The sequence below is a fragment of the Sminthopsis crassicaudata genome, chromosome 3 (assembly GCF_048593235.1).
Source record: "Sminthopsis crassicaudata isolate SCR6 chromosome 3, ASM4859323v1, whole genome shotgun sequence".
Classification (NCBI taxonomy): Eukaryota; Metazoa; Chordata; class Mammalia; order Dasyuromorphia; family Dasyuridae; genus Sminthopsis; species Sminthopsis crassicaudata.
In genome coordinates, this window is record NC_133619.1 from 82,365,644 (window position 1) to 82,392,926 (window position 27,283).

The 27,283-nt window shown below is 33.4% G+C and overlaps 1 protein-coding gene across 6 annotated transcripts in view; it reads left to right on the forward strand.

Moving 5' to 3' along the window:
• Window positions 1–27,283, forward strand: part of ALS2 (alsin Rho guanine nucleotide exchange factor ALS2) — a 75,697-nt gene that overhangs the window by 2,940 nt on the left and 45,474 nt on the right. For 3 of the 6 annotated variants that reach the window (XM_074299036.1, XM_074299040.1, XM_074299037.1), the window contains exons 2-7: window positions 13,483–13,573; window positions 15,972–16,126; window positions 17,273–18,219; window positions 21,881–22,238; window positions 23,239–23,407; window positions 26,852–26,948. In XM_074299036.1, the coding sequence (XP_074155137.1) occupies window positions 13,554–13,573; window positions 15,972–16,126; window positions 17,273–18,219; window positions 21,881–22,238; window positions 23,239–23,407; window positions 26,852–26,948 (1,746 nt within the window). In that variant the 5' untranslated portion in view covers window positions 13,483–13,553. The remainder of the gene's footprint in view (window positions 1–13,482; window positions 13,574–15,971; window positions 16,127–17,272; window positions 18,220–21,880; window positions 22,239–23,238; window positions 23,408–26,851; window positions 26,949–27,283) is intronic. The other 3 variants (XM_074299038.1, XM_074299039.1, XM_074299041.1) reach the window with 2 other exon arrangements.

Consider the following 27,283-nt stretch of genomic DNA (forward strand, 5'->3'; position numbering starts at 1 on the left):
GATGTGATCAACAGTTATAGGGAAATTTGGAAGAGGGGAAATTTTGGACAAAATATAAAGGATTTTGTTTTCTACTTGGTGAATTTGAGATACTTCAAGACTTCCTGTTGAAAATTCAGTTGATGATTCAGACCTGGAGCTCAGATAAGATGCGTGACTACGTGGAAGTTGAAGAGATTATCAAATGAGAAAGTATGTGAAAGATCCTTAATAGCTTTAGGGGACTTTGGTTCTTAGATGTGATATGGATCTAGAGATGGAGATGTCTTTAGATGGATAAGAAAATCTAAAGAGTCATGAAAAGTCCAAATCTTCCAGGAGGAGGAGGCAGTTAATAGTGTCAAATGATGCAAAAATTTAAAAAAAAATGAAGATTGAGAAGAAATCATTTAGATTTGGCAAGTAAAAGATCATTGGTTTCTTTGGAGAAAGCAGTTTTGGTTGGCTGACAAGATTAGAAGCCAAATTGAAGAGTATTAAGAAGAGAGAGAAGAGGTATTCATTTTAGACCACTTTTCAAGTTTACCTATAAAAAGTAGTTATAGCATCATAGCTTGCCCAAAATGGTAGGATCAAATGAAGAAGGGAGAGACCTGGGCATATTTGTAGCCAACTGGAAAGAAGCCAGTAAATAGGGAAAGATTTAAGATTAAAGTGTGAGAATTATGGTGGAGGCAGGCTGCTAGAGATAGGAAAGAGATAGAATCAAAGGTCATTGTAGAGGAGTTGACCTCAGCAAACAAGTCACGGCATCATCAAACTGGAGTAAGGAAGAGGTAATAGGAGATGATCCCAGAAGGCATGAGATGAGAAAAGAGAAGTTCCTGGTGATTGACCTTTTTTTTTTTTTTTTTTTTGAAATATAAGGAAAGTTCCTTTATAGAAGAGTTGGAGAGTAGAAACCGAGAAAGAAGGAAAGTAGACTTAGAGCAGTGTTTAAAATTAATGACAGATTCTGTTTCATGGATGCAAAGGTATTGAATATAGATGGGTTTCTGGGAAAAGCATTCTGCATAAATGATTTCATTTGATTCTCACTCTAAACCTGTAGGGTAAATATTGATGTTATGATTAATCTTATTATACAGAGAAGGAAATTGTGTTAATTTAAGTGACTTGCCTCTGGTCACCCAAACATTGTTTGCCCTTCATTTTTGAAGAGGGTTAATTTCTTGATTTGGGTGTGAATTGGATTTAAGTGAAGAAGAAATGCACAATTGTCAGCCTCAGTATGTCTTCCAAGAGTCTTGGAAGTCCCGTGGCAAGACTAACTTCTACTAATCCATTAGAGTTTCACTTTATTATCACAAATTATAATAATACTTTTTCATTTTATTACAGTATCCTTTTGATAAGAGATAATAGAAGTAGAGATGAAATTTAGGTTTCTAACTAATTTCAGAACACTTCCATCCAATTCAGTCTCTATTCTTGTTAAGAATAGAACTCTGAAGAATATCGATTTTAGTCAGTAAGCATTTGATATTTATTACAACATGCCAGGCATTGTACTAAGCATGAAGGATACAAAGAAAGAGGAAAATAGCCCGTTTTCAAGGCATTTATTCTTTATACTATGGAAGATAGCATGTGAATAAGTAGTTTTTTTGTGTGTGTGTGTGTATTTTTTCCCTATATGCCTTTATCAAAAAGACTTTTTTTTCTGGGGAATGAGGATGGAGAGACTGGTAAGTATGAACAAATGAGGAAGGAGGATATTCTGTCTTCTACTTCTCAGAGAAATATACCACTACTGTTCCATAGATTTTCTAAGGAATAGAGGCAAACCAGTTAGGCAGTTTTGCTTTGTCTTTGTCTTTTGGGAAAATATTGTGCTTTAGGAATCCTGAGTTTGAGCTTTCTTAAAAGATTGCAGGAGAAATTTTTTTTTTTTTTTTTTTTAATATAAGGACCCTTGAGAAGGCAAAAAAAAAAAAAACTTCCTGTACTCTTGGGAAATGCAAAAGTATAACAATCTTGTATTAAATTCAAATTTAAAATCTAATAAACTAAATTGTTAAAAATATTTTAAAAGAGATTGTAGTGGTTTAATATCATAGAATCCAAATTATTGCATATTTATAAGGCATCACTTTTGTCCATGCAGAAAACATTGATTGTATACAAGTGAAGATACAACTTTAAAAGCACAAATTTTACAGGATTTAAAATTTTTTCTTTTACAAAATACATAGGTACTCATTTCTAGTTATTATTTTAGATGTACCAATATTATAAACAGTTACAAATGTACATAATTGAGTAACAGTAATTTTAATAACAAATATTTAAGATTTCATTGACTTAGTACAATGACAGTACAAGTACAGTTGCACTTCTATACATTAGTCATGTCTGAACATGTTTCTCTTATTCCATACCATCACGTCATCCTTACATTCTTATATGATGGTAATTGTGTAACTTTTACCCTGCATCATTTTATACAACCCTTTCTAGTTGCTCTGTATTTGTCATATTTATCATTTTGGAAATAATATTCTATAGTATTTATATACTTAAAAGGAAGCGAGTTGGCATAGTGGGAAGACTGCTGGACATTTATAGTTAGGAAAACCTGAATTTGGATCCTGCCTCAGACTCACTAGCTCTATGATGCAGGAAACTCATCTAATCTTTCCATTCTCCGTTTCTTCATCTATAAAATGGCATTAATAATAGCCTCAGAGTTTTTTATGATTCCATTCTATCTCATTTCCAACAGATTGCACCTTCTGTCATCACTACTTTGGCTAATCTTTATTTTCTCTTTGTCAACTGGCTTCTTGTCTCCTGTCTACAAATGTTCTTATTTCTTCACCATTTTTAAAAAATTCTTACTTCATTCATCTCCAGTAATTGTCATCTTATATCTTTCCTCTCTTTTGCCAATGAATACTTTGAGAAAGCTGTGCACAATAGGTGCCTCCACTTTCCTCCTACTCTCTTCCTAATTCTCTAATCTGGTTTTTGACTTTATAAAATGAAACCTTTTTCCAAAGTTACTGGTGTTTTTTTTTTTGTTTGTTTGTTTGTTTGGTTTTTTTTTGCTACTTTTTTAAAAGTTCATTTTGAATAAGAATTTCCATATACACAACATAGCACAAAAAGTGAATTCAGTATGAAACTACAGATCTCCACTTTATACTATTTGCATTAAAAAAAAACCCCTGTAATAAATACTACACATTATTTTCAAAACTGCCTTGCTTTTCTGTGTTTCCTGAGTTTTCTTTTGTTCTCTGCAATGCACTTTTTATTTTTACTTCCCCCCCATCTTAGAGAAGGCCACCTTATGATACTGTATGTGTGTGTGTGTGTGTGTGTGTGTGTGAGTATGTGTACTAATGTATGTATGCACACCATACTATACATACTAATATTTGTTGGTTTTTTTCTCTGGAAGTGGTTAGCATCTTCCTTTAGAGATCCTTTATTGTTGATTTTGTTACTATATTCAAAATAACTCAGTCATTCACAATTGTTCTTTGAACAGTATTGTTGTTACTGTTTACAGTGTTCTCTTCATTCTGCTAATTTCAGTTTTCATTAATTCGTGCAAGCTTTTCCTTGTTTTTCTAAAATCAATCTGCTAATTATTTCTTACAGTACAATAGTATTCCATCACAATCATTCCTCAACAGATGAACATCCCCTCAGTTTCTAGTTCTTTGCTACCACACAAGAGAACTGCTATAAATATTTTAGAACATAAAGATTATTTTCCTTTTTCCCTGACCACCTTGGGAAATAGACCTAATAATGGTATTGCTGGGTTATAGAGAGTTTTATGATTTTTGGGCTTAATTCCAAATTGTGTTCTAGAACAGTAGGATGTGTTCCCGATTCTATCAGTAGTATAATAGTGTCCCAATTTTTCCAACATTTGTCATTTTCCCCTTCTATCATTTTAGCCAATCTGATGTATATATACCTCACAGTTGTCTTAATTTGCATTTCTATATTCAAAAATGATTTAGAGCATATTTCCAAATATTTCATGTGTATAGTTTTGATTTCTTCATCAAAAAGCTGCCTTGTTCATCCGTTTGATCCCCTTTGATAGGGGGAATGACCCATATTCTTAAATATTTGACAAAATTCTTTATTTAAGATATAAGACTTATCTGAGAATCTGTCTATAAAATTGTTTCCCCAGTTTATGCTTTCCTTCTAATCTTGGCTACATTGGTTTTATTTGTATAAAAACTAATGTCATTAGGATTATCCATTTTATACTCAACAATGCCCCCCATCTCTTTTTTATTTATAAATTCTTCTATCCATAAATCTGATAGGTCAATGATCTCTTAATTGTCAAAACTAATAGCCTGTCTCATTCCTTATTCTCCTTGACCCCTTTGCAGGCTTGACATTATCAGTCATCTTAAGCTTTCTTCTCTCTAGGTTTTTGGAGCACTGTTCTTTGCTGGTTATTTTCTTATCTCTCTGACCATTCTATCATAGTCTTTGCTGGATCTTTATTCTAGTCTCACCCATCAGCTGATGTCCTAGAACCTCTTCTCCTTTTCTATTTCACTTAACGATCTTTTTACCTCTCATGGATTATTACTATCTTTATGCCAGTAATTCTCAGATCTATTTATCCAGTTCTAACTTTTCTCCTGACCACTATCACCAATTGTCTGTTGGACATCTCAAAGTGAATATCCTATAGGTATCTTAAACATGTCCACAACAATATTATTTTTTCTCAAAAACTCTCCCTTTCTAACTTGTTACCCTTTGGCTGTTGAAGTCTCTTTCTCTTTCCCTCTCCCCCTCTCTCCTCTTTCCTCCTCCTTCCTCATTCTCTGTCTCCCTTTCTCTCCCTCTCCTCACATATTAATCTTTTGATCATTGGTTAGGTGTATAAATAACTCACTAATTCTGAATCATTTGCTGTGTTTAGGATTTAAGCCAGTATAACTCAAGTTATTTTGTATATTGCATTTTAATTTACTATTTCTTCTAAAGCTATGAGGTTACTTGTTGAGGATGTTAAGAGGATTTTATGCTTCAGGTAGGAGTTGGAACTAGTATCAAAAATTCTGTTCCCATAACTCTGAAAATTCACAAATTCCATAGAAGTAAATAATCTAGGATTAGCTATATAGTTAGAGAATACCTAGGGTCATCTATTCCAGTTCCTTCATTTTACTGATGCCCTTACAGGTTATAGCATGCTTAAGATCATACAAATACTTAAATCCCTTTCCTGTAATATGAACCTACATCATCATACTCCAAATCTAACAATATTTCCTGTATCTTGTTAACAAGAAAAAAAAAATCACTTTTGGAGATGTGTGTGTGTGTGTGTGTGTGTGTGTGTGTGTGTGTGTGTGTGTATTTTATGACATTAGGTTGTAGATGAAATTATTATTAACTTAAGGGTTCTTAATCTTTTTTTGTGTCATAGACCCCTTCGTCAACCTAATAAAAGCTATGGATTCCTTCCCAGAATAATATTTTTAAACTCACAAATGAATCAAAAAGAAAACAAATTAAATTTAAATAAATCCTCCCTATCCAAGTTCACAGACCTTTTGAAATCTATCAGTGGACCCTCAGTCAAGAACCTTTACTTCACTATACATGGTTTCATGGTGTCACTGGTGTCCATAATTATATCCCAGCTTCACAACTCTCAGCTCTTTACAGAACTATTGAAAGAAGGAATAGGGAAAAACCAACCCTCAAAGAGCTTATTATTTTATTGGGATCATGGGAAGGTATACATAGAAGTGTAATAGGACACAAGACATTATGGGACAAAGGGGACATCCATGAAGTGCATTAGCAGATTCTAAAAAAACTAGAGAATTAACTTTCATATGATAGATTTTGAAATTGAAGAAGGGTTAAGAGAAGTTTTTAATCTTTTTTGTGATGTAGACTTATAGTTTAGGGAAGATTAGCACAATAATGCTAATAAATGTATAAAACAAAATACATGGGATTACAAAAAACTCAAATATACTGAAATGCAGTTATTAAAAAAATTATAAATTCATAGATCCCAGGTTAAGAATTCTTGCTGTAGTTCAAGCAATACCTGTATAAAGATTCCCTTAGCATCATAATTAGTCATCATCTAGCCTTGGCTGGGATACCTCTAGTTAAAGAGAATCCATTACCTTTGGAGGTCATCTATGTTACTTACAAATTGTTCCTCACACTTCTTACCCATTGCTCCTGGTTCAGGGCCAGGACAAATCTAAACCTTCTTGTAGCCAGTAGCTTTTTCAAATGCTTAAAGATGGCATTCCTGTTTCTGCTCATCCCACTTTAATCTTCTCTTCAAGCTAAATGTTACTGATTCTTTCTCTTATATGGCACAATCTTGACTTTATTTATTTTTTTAACCATCTAGCAGAGTTGTAGCTCCTAATAAAGTAGTAGATGACAAAGTCAATATCTAACCAAGCTCATGTAATATCATGTATTAGAGTTGTTTGTGTTTGAACTGTCCTGCTCAAAGCTATAAACTTTCCCCTAGGCAGCATGTTCTAGATGCTTCCTATTAGTGAAAATTGCCAACAATTTAGCTCCTCATTTTATCTATTTTGTGAGTTCAGATTTTTAAAATAGACCTTATAATATATTACTTACAAATTGGCAATTTAAAAAAAAGTCTTATTCAGCACTTGAAAGTCCATCATGTCTTTCTCTGGCAGTAGATAATGTCTCATCATGACACTTCTGGAATAGTGGTTGGCTGGTCATTAATCAGAATTCCAAAAATTTTGAGCAACTATTAGTCATTATAACATTATTTTAAAGTGAGTTACTAGAAGTAAAAAGAGGATAGTAAGATAAGTCACATCCAGAGATTTATCTTCAACATAGCCTTCTTCCCTTCACCTACTATTCACCTATTATCACCCCATCATGATGCAACAGGCCTCCAGTGGCTTATGGGTACTCTTAGTTTCTTTCTTTTGGCCCCAGGCATAGGTCCCTGCTTTATTTGGAATTTCATTTTGCCTGTCTTTACTACTATATGCAACTTATAATTGCAATCACTTACCGTCTTCCAGGTTATTCTTCCTCATCTTTCAGATTTCTAGTACTAGATCTCAATCTTTTATTTCAATCTCAATCCCTACTTTGAAACTCGAGGACTTCAATGTTTTGGTTGGTTTCAAAAACCCTTTCCTACAAATTTATCAACCTCCTAAACAGCCATGACCTTCATATTTGCTTTATCTTGGCCATAAAGGGTCAGTTAAAAGATTAATCTTTGTCTTCCCTGTGATATCTTTTCTCCTCTCCTTCCAGCCCTTCAGTTTTGGTTTGGTCTCTCTTCATGGTGTTGACCTTATAATTGAACAAATAAATGAATGAATAAGACATATTTCAAAAGGTTATTATGAGTAAAACATTGTACTAAGTACTGAGGATACACGAGAAAATAGTTTATATTTTGATGAGGCAAACCATACATATGGAAGATTTCATCTGCCAGTCAGATGAAAAGGTCCCATGATCTTTTGGGTTTAGCAGCAAAGGAGAAAGTAATGTTGCTTCTTTAAGTCTCAGTGCAAGCCCTTTCTTTTCTGGGTCTTTGGCAGCTGTAGCTATAGTGCCTGCAAAAACAGGGGCCAAGATCCATCTATCCCTTCAAGGGTTGCTTCAGTGCTACAGGCACTGGGCTGGAAGCTCTATTATTCCCAAAACTCTTGAGTGCAGGTTGCTAGGCTATCTCCAACAGAGTATGAGGGGAGATGTTAGTTAAGGGAGAGATGGTTTGACTTGGCTAATAAATGCTACCTCCTGCTTCTCCTTCACAGTAATGACTTCCCAAGATGGTGACTGTGAGGACTGGACTAAAAGCAGTGCCATTGGTCATTCCCAGGGCTCCTGTGCTTATCTGTTTAGGGATGGAAGCTGTTCAGCAGTTGCTGCTGGTGTCAATGAGGAGGATGGGGTCCTGAAGGATTTCTGCTCTTGATAATGACTATAGGAGTTGTGTTGGAAGCAGGTCTGGTGATTTAAGAGGCACTGCCATTTCTGAGGCTCCCAGACTAATGGTACTAGGCCATTTCCACCAGAATCTGAAGGGAGATGGTAGCCACATTCAGCCATATATTATCAGGTAACCTTGGATCCCTTGCCCCTTAGTTCTACTGCTAAACATGCCTTATGAAACTGCAACTGTGAATTACCCCCACCATGTTTTGGTCCTATTCATATAGGAGAAAGATCTAATCTTAACTGGGCATTCATTCATATATAGCAAAGCTTTTATTCTTCCTGTCACATTCTCCACAGAAATTATTTCATGTTTTCTTTTTCCTCTCAGTAGAGAACATAGCCTCCTAATTTAAATGGGAAAATAGAGGTATTCTATTTTGAGCTTCCTCTTCTTCATAGATAGTGGAGAACATACCTCATCATTGATCCTCTGGAGTTTTGGTTGGTCAGCACTAATCAAAATTCTTATGCCAAAGTTATTTTTTCATAATGTTATTGTATAATTGGTTCTCCTGGTTCTGTTCATATTACTCTGCATCAGTTCATAACAAGTTTTTTTTTTTTTTTTTTTTTTTTTTTTTTTTTTTTTTTAATGAACTGCTATCTAGCTGTTCTACCCCCAACCTGTACTCGTGAATTCATAATACAAGCCTTCACATTCTAGCCTGTCAAAATCTATTTGAAGATACTCAAGTTATCCACTGAATCTCTAGTCTTCACTAGATTCTAACCTATCCCTGGAAAGTGATGATTCTGGAAGAATTTACTGGTAAATAGAAACAAGGGTCCCACTTGGGAGGGGCCCAGCTCAAGGAGTATAGGAGTTGATAATTGAGAGTGGGGGAAGTGATCACATTACTGGATCGCATTCTTTAGAAACTGCCTGGTGAAGTAGACTGAGAAATGGGGCCTGACAAACTCAGAAAAAGCATAGATATCAAATTAATATGACATAGCATAATTTTGATTTTTCTCAATTGGGAAACAATGACTAAAAGAATTTTATTGAATCTTTTAAAGATAATGGATCCAACTTTATGATTTTTCTATAAAACACTATTACATAGTCATTGTTTTGGGAAAGGCTTATCCTGGTTAGGGGTTGGTGGCACAGTGGATAGAGTATTGGGCTTGGAACCAAGAAGACTCATCCTCATAAGTTCAAAGTTGGCTTCAGATACTTAGTAGTAGTGTGACCCTGTTTGCTTCCATACCTCATTTATTAATTATAAAATGAACTGGAGAAGGAAATGGCAAATCATTCCAGTATCTTTACCAAGACAACCCCAGATGTGGTTAGGAAGAGTCTCACATGACTGAAAAAAAATCAACAAAAACTAATATTAAGAACCATTTATTTTAGGTTTTGCCTGAGGCAGCCCTTACAGGTTTTTACCCAGGTATTTGAGTAAAAATCCTTGTTAACATTTGTTACAGAAATATTTGTAAAGCATTTTATAATTGCATAAAATGTAATCTTTATACATAAGAGCATTTATATAGGTTAACAGTAAAATGTGAAGCTTGTGTGTTAGTTGTTTTCAAGAAGGTCTTCTTAATCTGTTTTGTTCCTAGAGTTCAGAAAGTTCTTGGACTTCTGATTAAAGTTAAACAGTTATCTGTACCAGTGACCAAAGTAACCACTTTGACTGAAATGAAAGTATGCTAGACTGCCAGTTTAGATATAAAACATCTGTTAGTAAAACCTGCATGAGTTTTAGTTGCCAAATGTTTTGAATGCACTAATGGGCTAATTGAGAATTCATAATGAATTATTTGATAAGGCAAAAAATTATTTTATGGTACACTTGTGTTCCTGCCAAACTGGACTACTGATTCCCTAAAGTAAACATTGTACATAAGCTCTCTTACCCCTCTGCCTTTGCTTCTGTTGTTTCCAATTCCTGAAATGTCTTTTCTCCTCTTGTACTGTAGAATTCTTACCTATAGTTTAGAACCTGACTCAAATGCCTCTTTTAATGAAGTCTTCCCTGATTTTCCCCTAGCTGGTGACAATCTTCTCCAAAGAGACTTTTCACTGCAGTTTGTTTTGTAATAAGACCAAGCCCTGATTGGATCCTGATTGACTTAGATTGAATGTAAATAGTAATCATTTCTGCTGGGCCAGAAATCCTGCTTAATTCAGTTTGCATCAGTTCTTATAAGTCTTCCCATCCTCTCAATTTCCAGTTCTTTGCTACCACAAAAAGAGCTGCTAAAAATGTTTTTCAACACATAGGTTCTTTTCCCTTTTCTTTGATCTCTTTGGGAGACATAACAAGTATTGTTGGATACACACCCCATATGCACAGTTTCATAGTATTTGGGCATAGTTCCAAATTTTTCTCCAGAATGATTGGATCAGGGGCAACTAGGTGGCCCAATGGATAGAGCACCAGCCTTGAATTCAGGAGGACCTGAGTTCAAATGTGATCTCAGACACTTAACATTTCCTAGCTGTGTGACCCTAAGCAAGTCACTTAACCTCAGCCTCAGGGGGAAAAAATAATTGGATCAGTTCACAATCCCACTAGCAATTATCCCATTTTCCCACATCCCCTCCAACTTTCATCATTTTCCTTTTCTATCATATTCTGGTGGATGTTAGGTATGGTGTCTCAGAGATCTTTTTTTTTTATTTTTTATTACAGCTTTTTATTTTCAAAATATATACATGGATAATTTTCAACATTCACCCTTACAAAACACTGTTCTAATTTTTTCCCTCCCTTCCCCCACCCCTCCCCCAGTCAGCAAGTGATCCAATATATGTTAAACATGTGCAGTTCTTCTATACATATTTCTGCAAATATGCTGCACAAGAAAAATCATATCAAAAAGGGAAAAAAAAGAGAAAACAAAATGCAAAGAAATTACAACAAAAAGAGTGAAAATACTATGTTGTGTTCTGGGTGTAGATGGCTCTCTTCTTCACAAGACCATTGGAACCTTTCTGAATCATCTCATTGTTGATGAGAGCCATGTTCATCAGAATTGATCATCATATAATCTTGCTGTTGTTGGGTATAATGATCTCCTGGTTCTGCTCATTTCACTTAGCATCACTTCATGTAAGTCTCTCCAGACCTCTCTGAAATCAGCCTGCTGATCATTTCTTATAGAACATAATATTCCATAACGTTCACATACCATAACTTACTCAACCATATCTCCAATTGATGGGCATCCACTCAATTTCCAGTTTCTGGCCACTATACAAAAAGGACTGTCACAAACATTTTTGCACATGTTAGCTCTTTCCCTTCTTTATGATCTCTTTAGGATACAAGTTCAGTAGAAACACTGCTGGGACAAAGGGAATGTACAGTTTAATAGTCCTTTGGGCATAGTTCCAAATTGCTCTCCAGAATAGTTGGATCAGTTTACAACTCCACCAACAATGTATTAAGTGTCCCAGTTTTCCCATATCCCCTCCAACATTCGTCATTATCTTTTTCTGTCATTTTATTCAATCTGAGAGGTGTGTAGTGGTACCTCAGAGTTCTTTTAATTAGTATTTCCCTAGTCATTTAAAGTATTTTTTGTCAATATATGAATATATATATATATATATATATATATATATATATATATATATATATATATATATATATATATATATATATATATATATATATATATATATACACCAATATTGATGGATTGATTTCTAGTTCTAAGAACTGGATGTTCATATCCTTTGACCATTTATGAAGTGGAGAATGACTTTTTAAAAAACATTTGGCTATTTTTATTTATCGGAGAAAAACTTTTCCCAACTTGCTATTTTCCTTCTCATTTTGGCTATATGATTTTTATTTGTACAGAAGCTTTTAAATGTCATGTAATCAAAATTATCTGTTTTACTTCCTGTAATCCTCTATCTCTTGTTCCATCATGAACTCTCCCTTTTTCTAGAATCCTGACAGATACATCTTTTCATGTGCCCTAATTTATTTGTGTTATCACCCATTATGTCTAAATTGTTTATCTATTATGACCTTATTTTGATATGCAGTTTGAGATGTTGGTCTATGCTAATTTCTGCCAATTTGTTTTCTGGTTTAACTAGCAATTTTTGCCAAATAGTGAGTTCTTGCCCCTCAAAACTTGGATCTTAGGATATTGTATACCTAACCTATTCTGCTATTCCATAATTCCATTTCTTAGCCACTATCAAATTGTTTTGATAATTACCAATTTGGAATATAGTTTGAAATCTGGAACTATTAGGCCACCTTTCTTCATTTTTCACTTCTTCTTTTTTTTTTTTTCATTGATTCCCTTGATATTCTTGACTTTTTGTTCTTGTGAATGAATTTTGTTACTATTTTTCCTAACTTTGTAAAAAAAAAAAACTTTGGTAGTTTTGTAAGTATGTCATTGATTAAATTAACTTAGAATTGTGATAAAGAATTCTCAATTCAAATTCAATAGGCTTGATATAATTAAAAGAAAATTAAGTACTATTTGCTGATTTTAAATTTAATAGTTCAGAAAAGAAAACATTCCAATAGACTTGGAATTTTCAAAAGGCTTACTTCCTGGAAGAGGCAGTTCTTGAGCTGTGCTTTGAAGGATGGGTTTGGATTGTGACAGACAGCCCACATGAAGGGGGATATTAAGGGAACACAGTAAAAGACTAGGAAAGGATAGAAAGAAGAAGAAACTAATTTGATTGGATAGGCCAATAATTTAAATTATCCCTTTGGTCCAAATAGTCAAGAATAATATTCTTGTTAGACAAGTTGCCGTTTCAGTGTAGAATTTGTTTAGGAAAGGTAGAGAAGATAAATGGGAGAAATCGTTTTGGAAAAACATGGTTTTTAACATGTAAAGTAAGGAATACATAGATAAATATTGTATTAAAGTTGAGTATTTAGAAAGCCTACAATTCAAGTAACTATTTGCTAGGTACTGTACTACTTTTAACATATCTTCTTGTGTTCAAATCTACAACTTTTAACAATTTTTTTTTTTCCTTTTGGCTACTATTGAAAACACAATAGCTCTGTTATGTGCCTTGGTGGAATATTTGAAGAGCAACTCTGATAAAATATGTAATGCACAACATATTTAATATTGCATGTTATGTTTATTTTGTTCTTTTGTTCTTTACTTTAAAAAAAAAAAAAAGCAAAACTAAAGCAACAATGAAGTACAAACCTCCTGGGAAAGCTAACCTAGCCTATTGTAGACTTTTTTTCCCCATAGACATTAATTTGGACTGTTAACAGCCGCTTTGTAAACTTGGTGGGCAGAAGAATCATCTTAGCTATTTGACTGTTGGCAGGCAAAATATGAAATTATTTAAATTGTTTTGCTATTCATTTTGGTATATGGTATTTTGTTTTTTGCCAAGAAAACATGTGCACTTGTTAGTGGGCTTCTATTTTCCCTACTATGGAATAAAATAACTTGGCCCTCTCTCTTTTTCTGCTCTATTCTTGCCTCATATGGTTGTTGCCAGTATGTTATACTTATTTCATTATTTCCTTTTAGGTTGTTATAGACTGCTCTGTTTCTTTTGCCAGAAAGGAAATGATTTGGTGATGGAGCGTTTCCACTGACAGATGGACTCACAGGAGAGAAGGTAAAAATGTGTCTCTTCTCTACATGTTTTCTATCCCTAAAACCAGAACCTAAACAAAAATCATATTTATATAATTGATTATTTGACTTTCCTATCAAATGTTAATAGAAAGTGGATCATTAATACAGTCAAGAAGCAGAATGTGATATTAAAAATTAGTTTAGTGGGATAATTAGTGGCAAAATATTTTTCATGAAATGTTTTTAAATGGATTAACATTTTGAGGACAAAGGCCTTCTAGACTTTTTGAAAATGATTTCAAAGCACTTTGCAAACATTAATTCTTACTATTAATTTTCATGTTAACATGTTGTCTTGCAAGAAAAAGTTTTTACAGTGGAGGGGAAAAGTGGGGAGAGGAATGGAGTGAGTGAACCTTACTCATCAGAATTGGCTTAAAAAAAGAAATAACTCCACACTCAGTATGGGTGTAGAAATGTATCTTACCCTGCAGAAAAGTAGGAGGCGAAGGGGATACAAGACAGGACACAGTGATAGCAGGCATATTGGGGTAGGGCATATTCATAAGCAAAACACTTTTGAAGAGGGACAGAGTGAAAAGAGGGAGGGAATAGAATTAAATGGGTGGAAATACAGTTAGCAGTAGTAATTGTGAAAAGAATTTTGAAACAAGTTTCTCTGATGAAGACCTCAAATGTATAGGAAACTGAGTCAACTTTATAAAAAAAATAAGAATTATTCCCGGTTGATAAATGATCAAAAGATAAAGTCCATGCCCTAAGGGCTATAAAATCATACATATCCTTTGGCCTAGCAATACTGCTGCATGGAATCCCAAAAGATTTTTTTTTTTTTTTTTTAAAGAAAAAGGACCTATATGTACAAAAATATTTATAGCAGCTCATTTGTCAGGGCAAAGAATTTGAAATTGAGAATGCCCAACAATTGGAGAATGGCTGAATAAATTGTGGTGTGTGACTGTGATGAAATATTATTGTTCTGTGAGAAATAATGAGGAGGATGCTCTTAGAAAAATCTGTAAAGTCCTCCATGAATTCAAAGTGAAATGTACTATATACAAAGTAATAGCAATGTTATGGGATGATCAGCTGAGAATGACTTTGTTATTCTTAGCAGTGCAATGATCCAAAACAACTTTGAAGGACTCACCATCCAGAGAAAGAACTGATTGTGTCTGAATACAAATTAAAGCATACTTTTTAAAAATCTTTATTTTTCTTGAGAGTTTTGGGGGTGGGGTAAGGAAATCTGTTTTTCAGTATGACTTATAAAAATGCATAATTTCACAAAATTTTCTCAATGAGGAATGTAGGGAAGGAGGAAGGGAGAAAATCTGGAAGTCAAAGTTTTAAAAACAAATGTAAAAAAATTGTTTTACATGTAACTGGGGTCAAAAAATATATATAAAATATTTATTCTCTTTCAGTTATCTAAATGTACTATGGTAGAGTTCTAGGTGAGGATATTTTATCTTCCATCATGAAGGAAAGAAATATCAAGTCAGAATTTTATCTTCCATCATGAAGAAGAGAAATATCAAACCAGAGAATAGTTATTCTGCAAACACTCTTTGATTATTAAATATTGGCATGGCTGTTTTACTAAAAAGTAAAATGTGGCAAGAAAATTAGAAGTATATATTGTGTCACTGATAGCCTTAATTCTCTAAGATCTCTTTTGAGAAACTTTATGAAGAAATGCTTAATGTCCTAATATATTCCTACATGATAGGTTAGTAAATGTGAAGGAAGAGGATTAATATTTTCTCCTTAACGTATGAACGTGCTATTTCAAAGCAGATCTTTCTCTGTGATCCCTTGAGGTCTCTATGTCTTGGACAGAACATGAATGAAGCAGCAATAATTTGGTTGGTACTTTAAGTGATTCTACTGTAAATCATTTTTTTACTAGCAGTTAGCAATTAGAGTTTGAACAAAGTTTGTGATAATTAGCCAGTAACCACATATTTGTCTATAAAGAAGAATGCAAAGTGGCTTTCATTAGAGCTTTTGTGTTTATTGATTTAAAAAAAGTTTGGTTTTCTCAAAACAAAATTTAGAAATAAAACACTGAAGTAGGGGCATGCCAACTTTAATCACTAAATGTATTAATCACTAAAGAAGTTGGAATCATATATGCTTCTCCTCTGTTAACTATTCAAATTCTACAAGTTGTGCTGGCCTTAAATTTTCTTTAATTAGAGATGTAGTTTTAAAGAAAGTCCTGTACTATCTTTAAGGGGCCACTGTCTTACCTTCTTTCACTGCTAGAACATATTAAGTAAACAAAATGACTTCATTTTTCTCATGATGGTGAAAAGTACCTCATAAATCTCCTAAATATATTGCAAGCAAAAAATTCAAGCCTTATCTTCATAAATAGTTAAGCTTTTTATGTACTGATTTGTTTTTGATAGCTCAGCAGAGGCAGAAGGAGCCAAAGAGAGAGGCTTAGTCCATGTTTGGCAAGCAGGATTCTGCTCTATAACTCCCGAGAGACTGCCAGGCTGGGGAGGAAAGACTGTACTTCAAGCAGCCTTAGGAGTGAGTCATGGAGTACTTCTAACTGAAGGTATTGAAATTTAATACTTGAAATTTAATAGCAGAATCAGATGAGATTTCTTAAAAATAAGATCATAAAATAGCTTATTATTAAGTTACATATTGTATGTTATGATTCTATAACTGTAAAGGTAGATTTAATGAATATCAATAAATATTCCATCTATTGGGATCTTTTTACCATAAAATTTAGGTTGAGAGGTACTTTCAATGACTTTGGGAAGGAATAGATATGATTATTGCATAAGCATCAATTTGTGGCAATTGTAGAATTTTCTATACTTCCTTGCATTATATCAGTTGTGCCAAAGGAAAAGAAAGAAACCTTTTTACAAGTTGGTATGGATCTTCAAATGTTTGAGACATATATATTAGAATATAGGTGGCATTTTTGATGTCTTTAACATAGCTAGCTAATCTTTGTCATAAAAATATATACATACATAGAGAGACTCATTCTCTCTTCTATATATATTTATGAAATATGTGTATGCTACACATACATGTGGGTGGGTGTGTATAGATAGTTTTTGATTAGTTCAAGATCACCAAAAAATTAAATTGTGCATATTTACAAAATACATATACAATGAAGTTTTGAAAACTGCCATTCTAGAGAAAAGCTAAACAAGACAACTTCACATATTATTAGCACAATTATAAATACAGTGGGTAAAAATGTAAAAATATAGGGTCAGGAAGATCCCAACTCAGAAACACACGTCAGACACCTTCTGGCTATGTGACCCTAAGCAAGTCATTTAACAGGCTGAGGCCTGTTTTCTTGTAAAATGAGCCTTCCAGGATTATTGTAAAGATCCAGTGAGATAACCTATATCCAACACTTTGCAAAGTTTTCAAGTGCTGGGTAATGATAGAAATTTGTTATTTTGAAACTTGAGAAGACATCTCTTCATTTTTAAAAAAATGCAGCATCTTTTGCCATCTTGCACAAATCCTATCTATAGCTCAGAATATGTATTTTCTCTTGTTAAAAATAAATGAACATGGAACATAGATTGTATATTAGCATATGGTACAACTGCTTTTGAGAATGAAAGAAATAAAAAGTTCAGCTAAACTACTTGGGAAGTGAGAGTTTGCTTGTATATTACAATGTTAGCTAATTTCACTATCATCCGATGTTTTGTTTCAGGTGGTGAAGTCTACAGCTTTGGGAACCTTCCTTGGAGAACAGAACCAGGAGAGATCTGTCCAAAGAGTCCTCTTCTGGAAAAAGCTTTGGGTGGACAGCATGTTATCACTGTGGCAGCAGGGAGCTTCCACAGTGGAGCAGTAACAGAAAATGGCATGGTGTACATGTGGGGGCAGAATTCTGCCGGCCAGTGTGCTGTTGCTAATCAGCACTATGTACCAGAACCAACACCCATCAATATTTCTGACTCTGAGACAAGTCCTTTGTTATCAGTCAGGATTTTGCAGTTGGCATGTGGAGAGGAACACACCTTGGCACTCTCAATAAGCAGAGAAATATGGGCATGGGGTACAGGATGTCAATTGGGTCTTATCACTACAACTTTCCCAGTGACAAAACCACAAAAAGTGGAGCATCTGGCTGGACGAGTAGTGCTACAAGTGGCCTGTGGTGATTCCCACAGCTTAGCACTTGTACAGTGTCTCCCATCACAGGATATAAAGCCAGTCCCAGAAAGATGCAATCACTGTAGCCAGCTCTTGATTACTATGACTGACAAAGAAGACCATGTGATCATTTCTGATAGCCATTGTTGTCCATTAGGGGTGGCACTCTCTGATGCCCAGGCTGAAAGTCATGATCCCATTACTCCTTCTGTGGGGGAGAGCCTGGAAAACAAAACTGTTTCTGAAAGCCAGGAAGAAAAGAAGACTTTGAAAGAAAATGGTTTGTCTGTTGCTTCTGAAGTGGATGTTGAAAATACACAGCCAGTGAATGATGAGGCCACTCACCCTGAACAAAAGATCACTGGAACCACAGGCATTTCCATTTTGGGAAATGTGCCTTCGTTCCTTGACAACCATGTAGAGAAAGAATATTTGCAGAAGTTGTCAGCTGATTCATTACAAGGACATCCTGAGACAAGTGGTGATATAGAGGTAGCACAGGTACCTGCTAGGTTTTGTAGTGAATCGGCTCATTGCTGTTAAACTATGTAATTCTTAGCTTTTTTACTATTAATCTAGATTCCTTTTCTTATTTAGATTTGACTAAGACTAAAGAACATTCTCAAAAAATAAGAAGCTACTACCTTATTTTCAATCATAGGAGCCAAACCTACTGAGAAAAGGAATCTAGATTAATTTGAAATCAATTGTTATATTTAATTCTAGGCATTTTAATGTATCATTTTACATAGATATTGAATTTCATGCAACAGTTCTTTGTTAAGTGCCTACTGTGTGCAAAATAGTGTAGAATTATATGAGCTAGCAATTTTCTATTTTCTTCTTGTCTTGTTTTTATGGGCAAGACATAAAACTTGTTTTTCTCTACTATTGCCAAAATTACCTGACTCAACCAACACACACAGGTGCTATATAAGGAGTAGTGTTCTTTTTTTTTAATTGGTCAGTCTTCATAAAACAATGTGAATATGCATATTCATTGAGACCTCTTCTCTCTTTGTAAAGCTTTCTTGTGGAATACTTTATCATATTATCTTTCTTATTTTGAAAATGGAAGAGAAGTATTAGGTGCTGATAAAATTTTGTCCCTTCCAACATGTTCTAACATGTAGAAACTTACTCTTTTACTTCATGGTAGTAGTAATAGAAGTGACCTAGTCTTTTTGTTTTTTTAAGAACAGCATGATAGGAAAACAAAATGCTCAATCCCTGATTTATAAACTTTTATCCTTTTTGAAAGAACTGTGTATGAAATTCTCTACTCTTTGGAAACTAGACTTTTTATCCTGTATTCCTTTGTTCCTATTTATCTAATGCTCTGGTAAGAAAATAAGTCAGAATTTTCTCAGTAATTGTCAATAATGTATGTTTCCGTTTATTGACCCTTTTAGATACTAGATAAGAATTTTGAAGTTCAGGTAAATTGTTAGGAGAAAATTCACTTTAAAAACAACATAAAAACATATATTTTTAGTGCTTCAAAACACTTTCTTCACAGCAACCCTTTGAGGTAAATATAGTACAAATAATATTAATCCCATTTTACAGATGAGGGCACCAAGAATCACAGATGATAAGACTTTTCCTGGATTTGGCTGACAGGATTTAGCACATAGCTAACTGTGAGGCTATTGCTCTCTGAAGTGTATGCTATGTTGCCACTCTAAAAAATGAGGTTAAAATAGTAAATTTTAAGAGGAATGCATTTAGGAAGTTCTTGAATTTTGTGACTATGAAAATGTCTTATTTGATCTTTCTCCAGAATGATAAATTTCAAAATGATATTTTATAGGCATTTCATAACTAAAATATAATTTTTCACAGTTTATTTTTTATAGTAATCTTGCAACAATTAAAATGTGTTTTTCCTTTGTTTTATTATTCATAGTTTCCTTTGAATATAGCTTTGAGTATAGAGAAAATTTGAGTTCAGACCTTGATTCAGACACTATCTAGTATGCTAGTATGAAAAGATTTATTTGAGGTAAGTTAGTGGTTCTAGTGACTTTGCTTTTCAGTAGACAAATGTAATTAGCAAGTCACTTGTTTACTTCTAGATCTCAGTTTTCTCCTCTGTAAAGATATGAAGGTCCCTTCCAGGCCTAAATCTGTTTTCCAATCTCTCTTTGGTCATATTTTTATATTCACAACTTAAAATTATATATAAATAATTCATTAAAAATTTATATTGTTTAGGGAAGTAGTTCCTTTCTTGATTCTTACATCAGAAAACTAAGGCTATATATATTTAATTTCTTATGAGGTGAGTGAGCACATCTTCATTATCCTGTGAAATCCTCCCAATTGAAATTTGATTATTTTTGCTTTTGGGGGCAGTTAAAATCGTGTTCCTCACCATAATTGCTATTGATTTTTACTCAGATTAAAAAGAAGGGCCATTTTACCAGATTGTTTGAGATGAAAATAAGATTTTATAACAATATTTTACTCCTTTTGACCTGCCCCCCCCTAGCTACATAGTAAATATGACTTTGTTATCTCCATCATAAAAACATTTATGAGCTTCATTCTGAAGCTTAAATTTTCACCAAAGAAATAACTTGTTCTGTAGGCTCTTCGTTTTATATTGTCATAGAGTGCTTCAGGATTTATGATCAGCTATTGTGGTGATTCCTATTATTAGAAAGCAGTTTAGTCTTTTTTATTTAGTGTCATAAAAATAAAGAATATAAAAACCTGTTCTTTCCTACTTACATGATTTACACTGTGACTTTGCTGACCAAAGTTACAGTTTTCTTTTCTTTTGCTCTACTCAATAAAATGAGATAACCATATTTTTCTAAAATGAAATTAGATTTCTACCTAATGACCAAGAGCTTTTTTTTTTTCTTTTTCTTTTTTTTTTTTAAGAAAACAGAAAAGGAAATTATGAAGTGTATGCTTTTGAGGAACTTAAGGGAAATTGGAAGTAGGGTTTTTCTACATGTTATCTCTGCTGATGAAATCAAAAGTTTTATTTGAGTTTAGTTAATGGTCCCATGACTGAACTTTTCAGTAAACAAATGTATTTAGCAAGTTGTAGGAGAAAATTTCAAATGATCTTATGAACTGACTGATTTGGTTTCTATGTGTTTAATTATTAACCTATCACATTTAAAGAATGGGAGCAAAGGTAATGATTTGTTTTTATTTATTCAGCTTATACGGTCAGCTCCTGGCAAATAACATATTACATCATATCCTTAAGTTTAAGTCATTCTGTTGTTTTACTAAAAGATTTTGAAAGGTCATAGTGTCAACCATTTTTTCTAGCATATGTAATTCATGTTTTCATATGTGCTTATTAAACTTTTAAAAATATTCTTTTCCTTAAAATAAAAATTTTCAACACACCTTTAAAATAATTTTCATAAATCCCTAAATTCTCTAATGACATAGGAATATCTGTCTTCCATTTTTTCCATTTCTTCATCTCTCTGAAGAAGTTGGAAGAGCAAGTAGGTTTTTCCTCTGCTACCTTAAATTAAACCTGGTGGCATATGCATATAATCCTTGCTGCTGGAGCAGGTTTCTTTGGATGGATCACTTGAGTTTAGGAGTTTTGAATTGCTACAATAGGGCTAAAGTGAGTCAGGTGTCCATAGTAGAATGGCACCAATACTGTAAACTACCAGTAGTTGTTGGCCAACTAGGCTGCTTTTAAGGAGGAGCAAATTGGCCATCAAACAAAAGAGGTCAAAGCTTACATGCCAATCAACAGTAGTGTGAATCATCTATCTTAGGCAAGATAGGGAGCATTCAGTCCCTCCTCCCCCCCCCCAAAAAAAAAAAGACTGCTATAATACTCATTATTTAAAAATTAACTTTCTTTTTAAAAAAAGTTACTCATTTTACCCTTTGATGAGCAATTGGTTTTCTTATTGCTCCATTTTTTTACTAAGAATGCATTTTTAAAAACTTAAGGACCTTTTCCCCCAAAGAGAAATACCTATTAGTAAAACATATTTTCAAATGATACAGGTTTCTACCAAATCTTAAGTTTCTGATGAAAAGTACCATTAAGAGAATAGACAAACTTCCTTTTGAATCTATCTAGAAGTACATATTTATTAATAGTAAAGGTCACTCTCCTTTATTTTTTTGTGAAAGGGCTCATTTTTTGTTTTTCCTATGTTTTTAGCCTATTACTGAAGAACCAAATCCCAATCTCCCCAGCCCACCAACCACAAGCACATCTGCTCTAAACAGCTTAGTGGTTTCCTGTGCCTCAGCAGTTGGTGTGAGAGTAGCTGCTACATATGAAGCAGGAGCATTGTCTCTTAAGAAAGTAATGAACTTTTATAGTATAGCTCCTTGTGAAAGTGGCCTTCAGTCAGGCAATGCTTCCTTGGGGCCAGAAGGATTGAAGGATAGCCGGGAAGAGCAGGTTAAACTGGAATCAATGCAAGGGAAGAAGAGTTCAAGTCTTGTGGACATTAGAGAAGAGGAATCTGAAGGAGTTAGCAGAAGGCTTTCTCTTCCTGGGTTATTGTCACAAGGTAAGGCAATAGTCAGTTTCTAAGAGATGAGTTTTGGCAAGCCTGGATGCTTCTAAACTCACCAATTGTATTACAACAAAACTTTACTTTTTATTGGGGAATGAGATATACATAAATGCATTTTATAGCTAAATAAAATGAATATTTTAGACACAAAAATTGCTTTATTTTGGGTAGAAATCCTCTAAAATACATTTTTTGAAATTTTCTTCTAAAATACTGCTTTAAACAGAGCAACTCTGATAGTCCAAGGTCTTTATGAATATCATCATTTTCATTGTGCTATAAAATAGTGAAGGCTCCCTTTAGTTTTAAAATGCTTTATTTCCACACATTCTTCACATTTTAAAATGTAGTGGGAAAATTTGTCAATAATGGACCATCAAAAGGCCATTTTGAAGTATAATGAAAATTAAGGCTAGATTTGATATTGAAAATTTCAAAAGAATTTGAAATTTACCTTTTCAATCTTCTAAGAAATTTTTTTTTTTTTTACCAGAAATGGATTATTTGTTTGAAAAAATATTGAGTAGGTCTACATAACAGCTTTTTAACTAGAGAGTAGATGGTAAAATCCATTGGATTTGTCATTTGTTGTAGACTATAAGTACCATAACTCATGACCAAATAACTACCTGTTGAAGGTCCTAAATATAGTGACCTTTTTTTCCCCAGTATTTGTTGCTGGTCATCATTCCTCTTGCCACCCCACCAAGTCAATTATATTATACTTGGTTCTCTTTGGATTCCATAAAAAAAGTGTTGCATTTCTTTTATGTAATATGATTTAAATTATCACTTGGATATTTGATCTAGATGTCTCTTTTTAAAAAATTCTTTAGTTTTTCATGACATCCAGGCAAATAATTTGCATTTTGATTCCTGGTCTAAACAAATTTGAAATTTTTTAGTTTTTAAAATAGAACAAAAACATGAAATCTCTAATGTGCTTCTTGGGAAATGGTTTGTTGAAATGTTCTATAAACTTTTGTGTTCTCAGTTTCCCCTAGGCTTCTGCGAAAAGCAGCCCGGGCAAAAACACGAACAGTGGTATTGACTCCTACATATAGTGGGGAAGCAGATGCACTCCTTCCTTCTTTGAGGACTGAAGTGTGGACTTGGGGGAAAGGAAAAGAAGGACAACTGGGGCATGGTGATGTTTTGCCTAGGTAAGATTAAGATTTTACAATAAACACTGGGTTCAATAAACATTAATTCATTTTACTAAGCATTTATTATAAGTCCCTTCTAGATGCTTGGCACAGTGCCAAGGGAGATACAAAGGTAAATTATGTTTCCTTAATTGTATTTTAGTAATGGTTTGAATATGTTTTCCTACCTCTAAAATTAATTAGATTAAATATTACCTCCTCCCTCATACTCTGTAACACCATGTGTTTTTTTTTTCTTTTTCTCTTTTTTTTTTTTGAGGCTGGGGTTAAGTGACTTGCCCAGGGTCACACAACTAGGAAGTGTTAAGTGTCTGAGATCAGATTTGAACTCGGGTCCTCCTGAATTCAAGGCTGGTGCTCTATCCACTGTGCCACCTAGCTGCCCCCACCATGTGTTTTTTTTTAAAATGTTTTAGTTTAATTTTTCCAGAACAAATTTGAAATTTTTTTTTTATCAAACTTAAGGACATTTCTGTAGAATTTTCTCTCTTTCTCTCTCTTTTTAAATCCGTTCAAGGATACTGACAATATTTTTAAACCAACTAAAATAGCATGAAAAGGTATAGGATTGAGAGGGAATGGTAAAATATTTTATTTAAACAAATCCAAATAAATTTAGGAACAAGATATATCAAGCATTAAGCCTCTAAGTGTTATGTGCCACACATTGTGCTAAGATCTGGGGATAGAAAACAAAACAAAACTCAAAATAGTTCTTGCTCTGAGATTATATTCTAATTCATTGGGGGGGAAAGGGAAGGGGGAGAGGGGAGGACCATATATAAATCAGTATATAAAAAATAAAATAGATAGGAGGTAGATATAGAGGAGAAAGAACTAGCAGAGAAGTTGTGGGGACCAGGAATAGTTTCCTGTAAAAGGTGATCCTAAAGCTGAGTTTTATTTATTTATTTATTTAGATTATAGCTTTTTGTTTACAAGATATATGCATGGCTAATTTTTCAGCATTGACAATTGTAAAAATTTTTGTTCCAACTTTTCCCCTTGTTCCCCCCACCCCTCCCCCAGATGGCAGGTTGACCAATACATGTTAAATATGTATTTAAGTTAAATACAATATACACATACATGTCCAAACAGTTATTTTGCTGTACAAAAAGAATCAGGCTTTGAAATAGTGTACAATTAGCCTGTGAAGGAAATCAAAAATGCAGGAGGACGAAAACATAGGGATTGGGAATTCTATGTAGTGGTTCATAGTCATCTTCCAGAGTTCTTTCGCTGGGTGTAGCTGGTTCAGTTCATTACTGCTCTATTGGAACTGATTTGGTTCATCTTACTGTTGAAGATGATGGCTACATCCATCAGAATGATCATCATTGTTTTGTATTGTTGTTGAAGTGTATAATGATCTCTTGGTTCTCCTCATTTCACTCAGCATCAGTTCATGTAAGTCTCTCCAGGCTTTTCTGAAATCATCCTGCTGGTCATTTCTTACAGAACAATAATATTCATATACTACAGTTTATTCAATTGATGGGTGTCCTCAGTTTCCAGTTTCTGGCCACTACAAAGAGGGCTGCCACAAACATTCTTGCACATACAGGTCCCTTTCCCTTCTTTAAAATCTCTTTGAGATATAAGTCCAGTAGTAATACTGGGTATGCAGTTTGTCAAAGTGTATGTACAGTTTGATAATTTTTTGAGCATAGTTCCAAATCATTACCCAGAATGGCTGGATGTATTCACAATTCCACCAACAGTATATCAGTGTCCCAGTTTTCCCACATCCCCTCCAACATTCTGCATTATCTTTCCCTATCATTCTAGCCAATCTGACTGGTGTGTAATGGATCTCAGAGTTGTCTTAATTTGCATTTCTTTGAATAATAATGACTTGGAGCATCTTTTCATATGGTCGAGCTGATTTTTAAAGAAAGCCAGTGTTTCTTTTTTGGAGTTGGAGGTGATGAGGCAGAGCATATTAACAATTCAGTGAAACAACAAATAAAATATGTACTTCCAGACCTATGTTATGATTAGTTAAGGAAGAGAAACATGATAAAGAGGAAAAATAACAACAAAATTTGGTAAAGAAAGAGTTTTGTAGCTAGATACAATGTTTTCATGGAATTATTAAATCAGTCTTCCAAGATATTGCTGCTAATGGATTTGAAAGCCATACAACTTTTTCACAGCTGTCATATAAATGGATTAACCTCTAAATATTTATCCAATGAGCTAGATGAAATTGAACTTTTTCCAACTTGAAAAAAGTTTTATTAACATGATAAAAGACCTTCCCATGCTCTTAAATATATTTCTAACAATAAAGGATTTAATGTACTTGTGTAGACTAAAATTTTGATCCTTATTCATGTTGGTACATAGGAACGCTAAGATGCAGTATCTCTTAGTAATCTTGAGCTGGTGAAATTTCTATCTAAAAAAGCCAATAGATATTTTGCAAAGTTGTTTGTTGATGATATAACTAAAGACACTAATTATACAATTTCAACAGTGAAATTTGCCTTTTAGACGAATTAATTTTAATTTTAATTTAATTTAATCAATTTTATTGATGATTTCTGTTTTCATTTCACATTCATTCTAACTATATCCTTCCTCCTTCCTTTGCTCCAGTGGTCTGTCCCAGTAGACAAAAAAAGATGTGTTGTGAACCCCTTGGTAGAGAGAGAGTTGTAAAAATGCAAATTGTATTTGTAATGTAATTGATCAATTATTTGCTACTTAAAGTGCCATTAAAGCAAGCTTTTTTCCCTATCAGATATTAACAAATTAAAAAAAAATAGCAAAACCAACTGGCATATATAGTGTTTGATGACATATATAACATTATATACCTTTAATCTAATTTTCCTTTTTTGTGTTAATTCCATAATTCTATTAATTTCTAATTTTTATAGTAATCTCCATTATCAGATCCTTATCAAAGATTTGTTACAAGGATACTTTTTCTTCCAGTTGTTTCTCTTTGTAGTAGCACATTGATTTTATTTGCCATTTTGTTTGATTAAAGATAAGTACCTAAACTCATATTAAAATGAAAAACAAATTGGATGTTTTATGAAATGACTAGATCTTGTCTATAACGATTAAATGAAACTATAGAGAAACTTCTAAAGTGACCTGAGTCTCTTTTCCTCCCCAATTTAAATTTCCTTTTTATAATGAATATGTTTAGTTTTAATCATATCTTATTTTAAATCATAAGAATTAGTTACCTGCTGACTAACCAAACACAAAGTTATTAATCTCGCTGAATGCCTTATAACACTACCATGTGGATTTGAGAAAATATTTTGGGCTTTTGCTGTTTGAATCTTCAGTATTTTTTTTTAATACTCTTATTTCTTTGAATAGTTATTTTGATATTTGAGATAGGTTAGGACTCTGCTTTTCATTTAATTCTTTATTAATGTAACTCTTAAAGTTGTTTTTTTGGTGTGATTTTTCCAGGCTTCAGCCATTATGTGTGAAATGTCTAGATGGTAAAGAAGTAATTCAACTAGCAGCTGGTGGTCAACATTCCCTTGCTCTTACTGCTAAATCTCAGGTATTAAAAAAAAATATTACATGCTAATTTCATTTGAAGGATTAGATTTGAACCATTGACAAATTTCTAGTGCTTTGGCATGTTTCATTTATTTCCCAGAAGGGTGTTGGCTATGTGTGAGTTTTGTTCATATGTTCTCTGGAAAGAAGTATAAAGAAAAATTATATACCCACAGTTTGGGAATATTTATGAACTCATATTAGTCATTTGAGGTTTTTTGTTTAAAAAAGTAGGCAGGCAGATGCATTTACAAGTGAATTCTACCAGACATTTAAAGAACAATTAATTCCAATACTATGCAAACTATTTAGGAAAATAGGGAAAAGAGGAGTCTT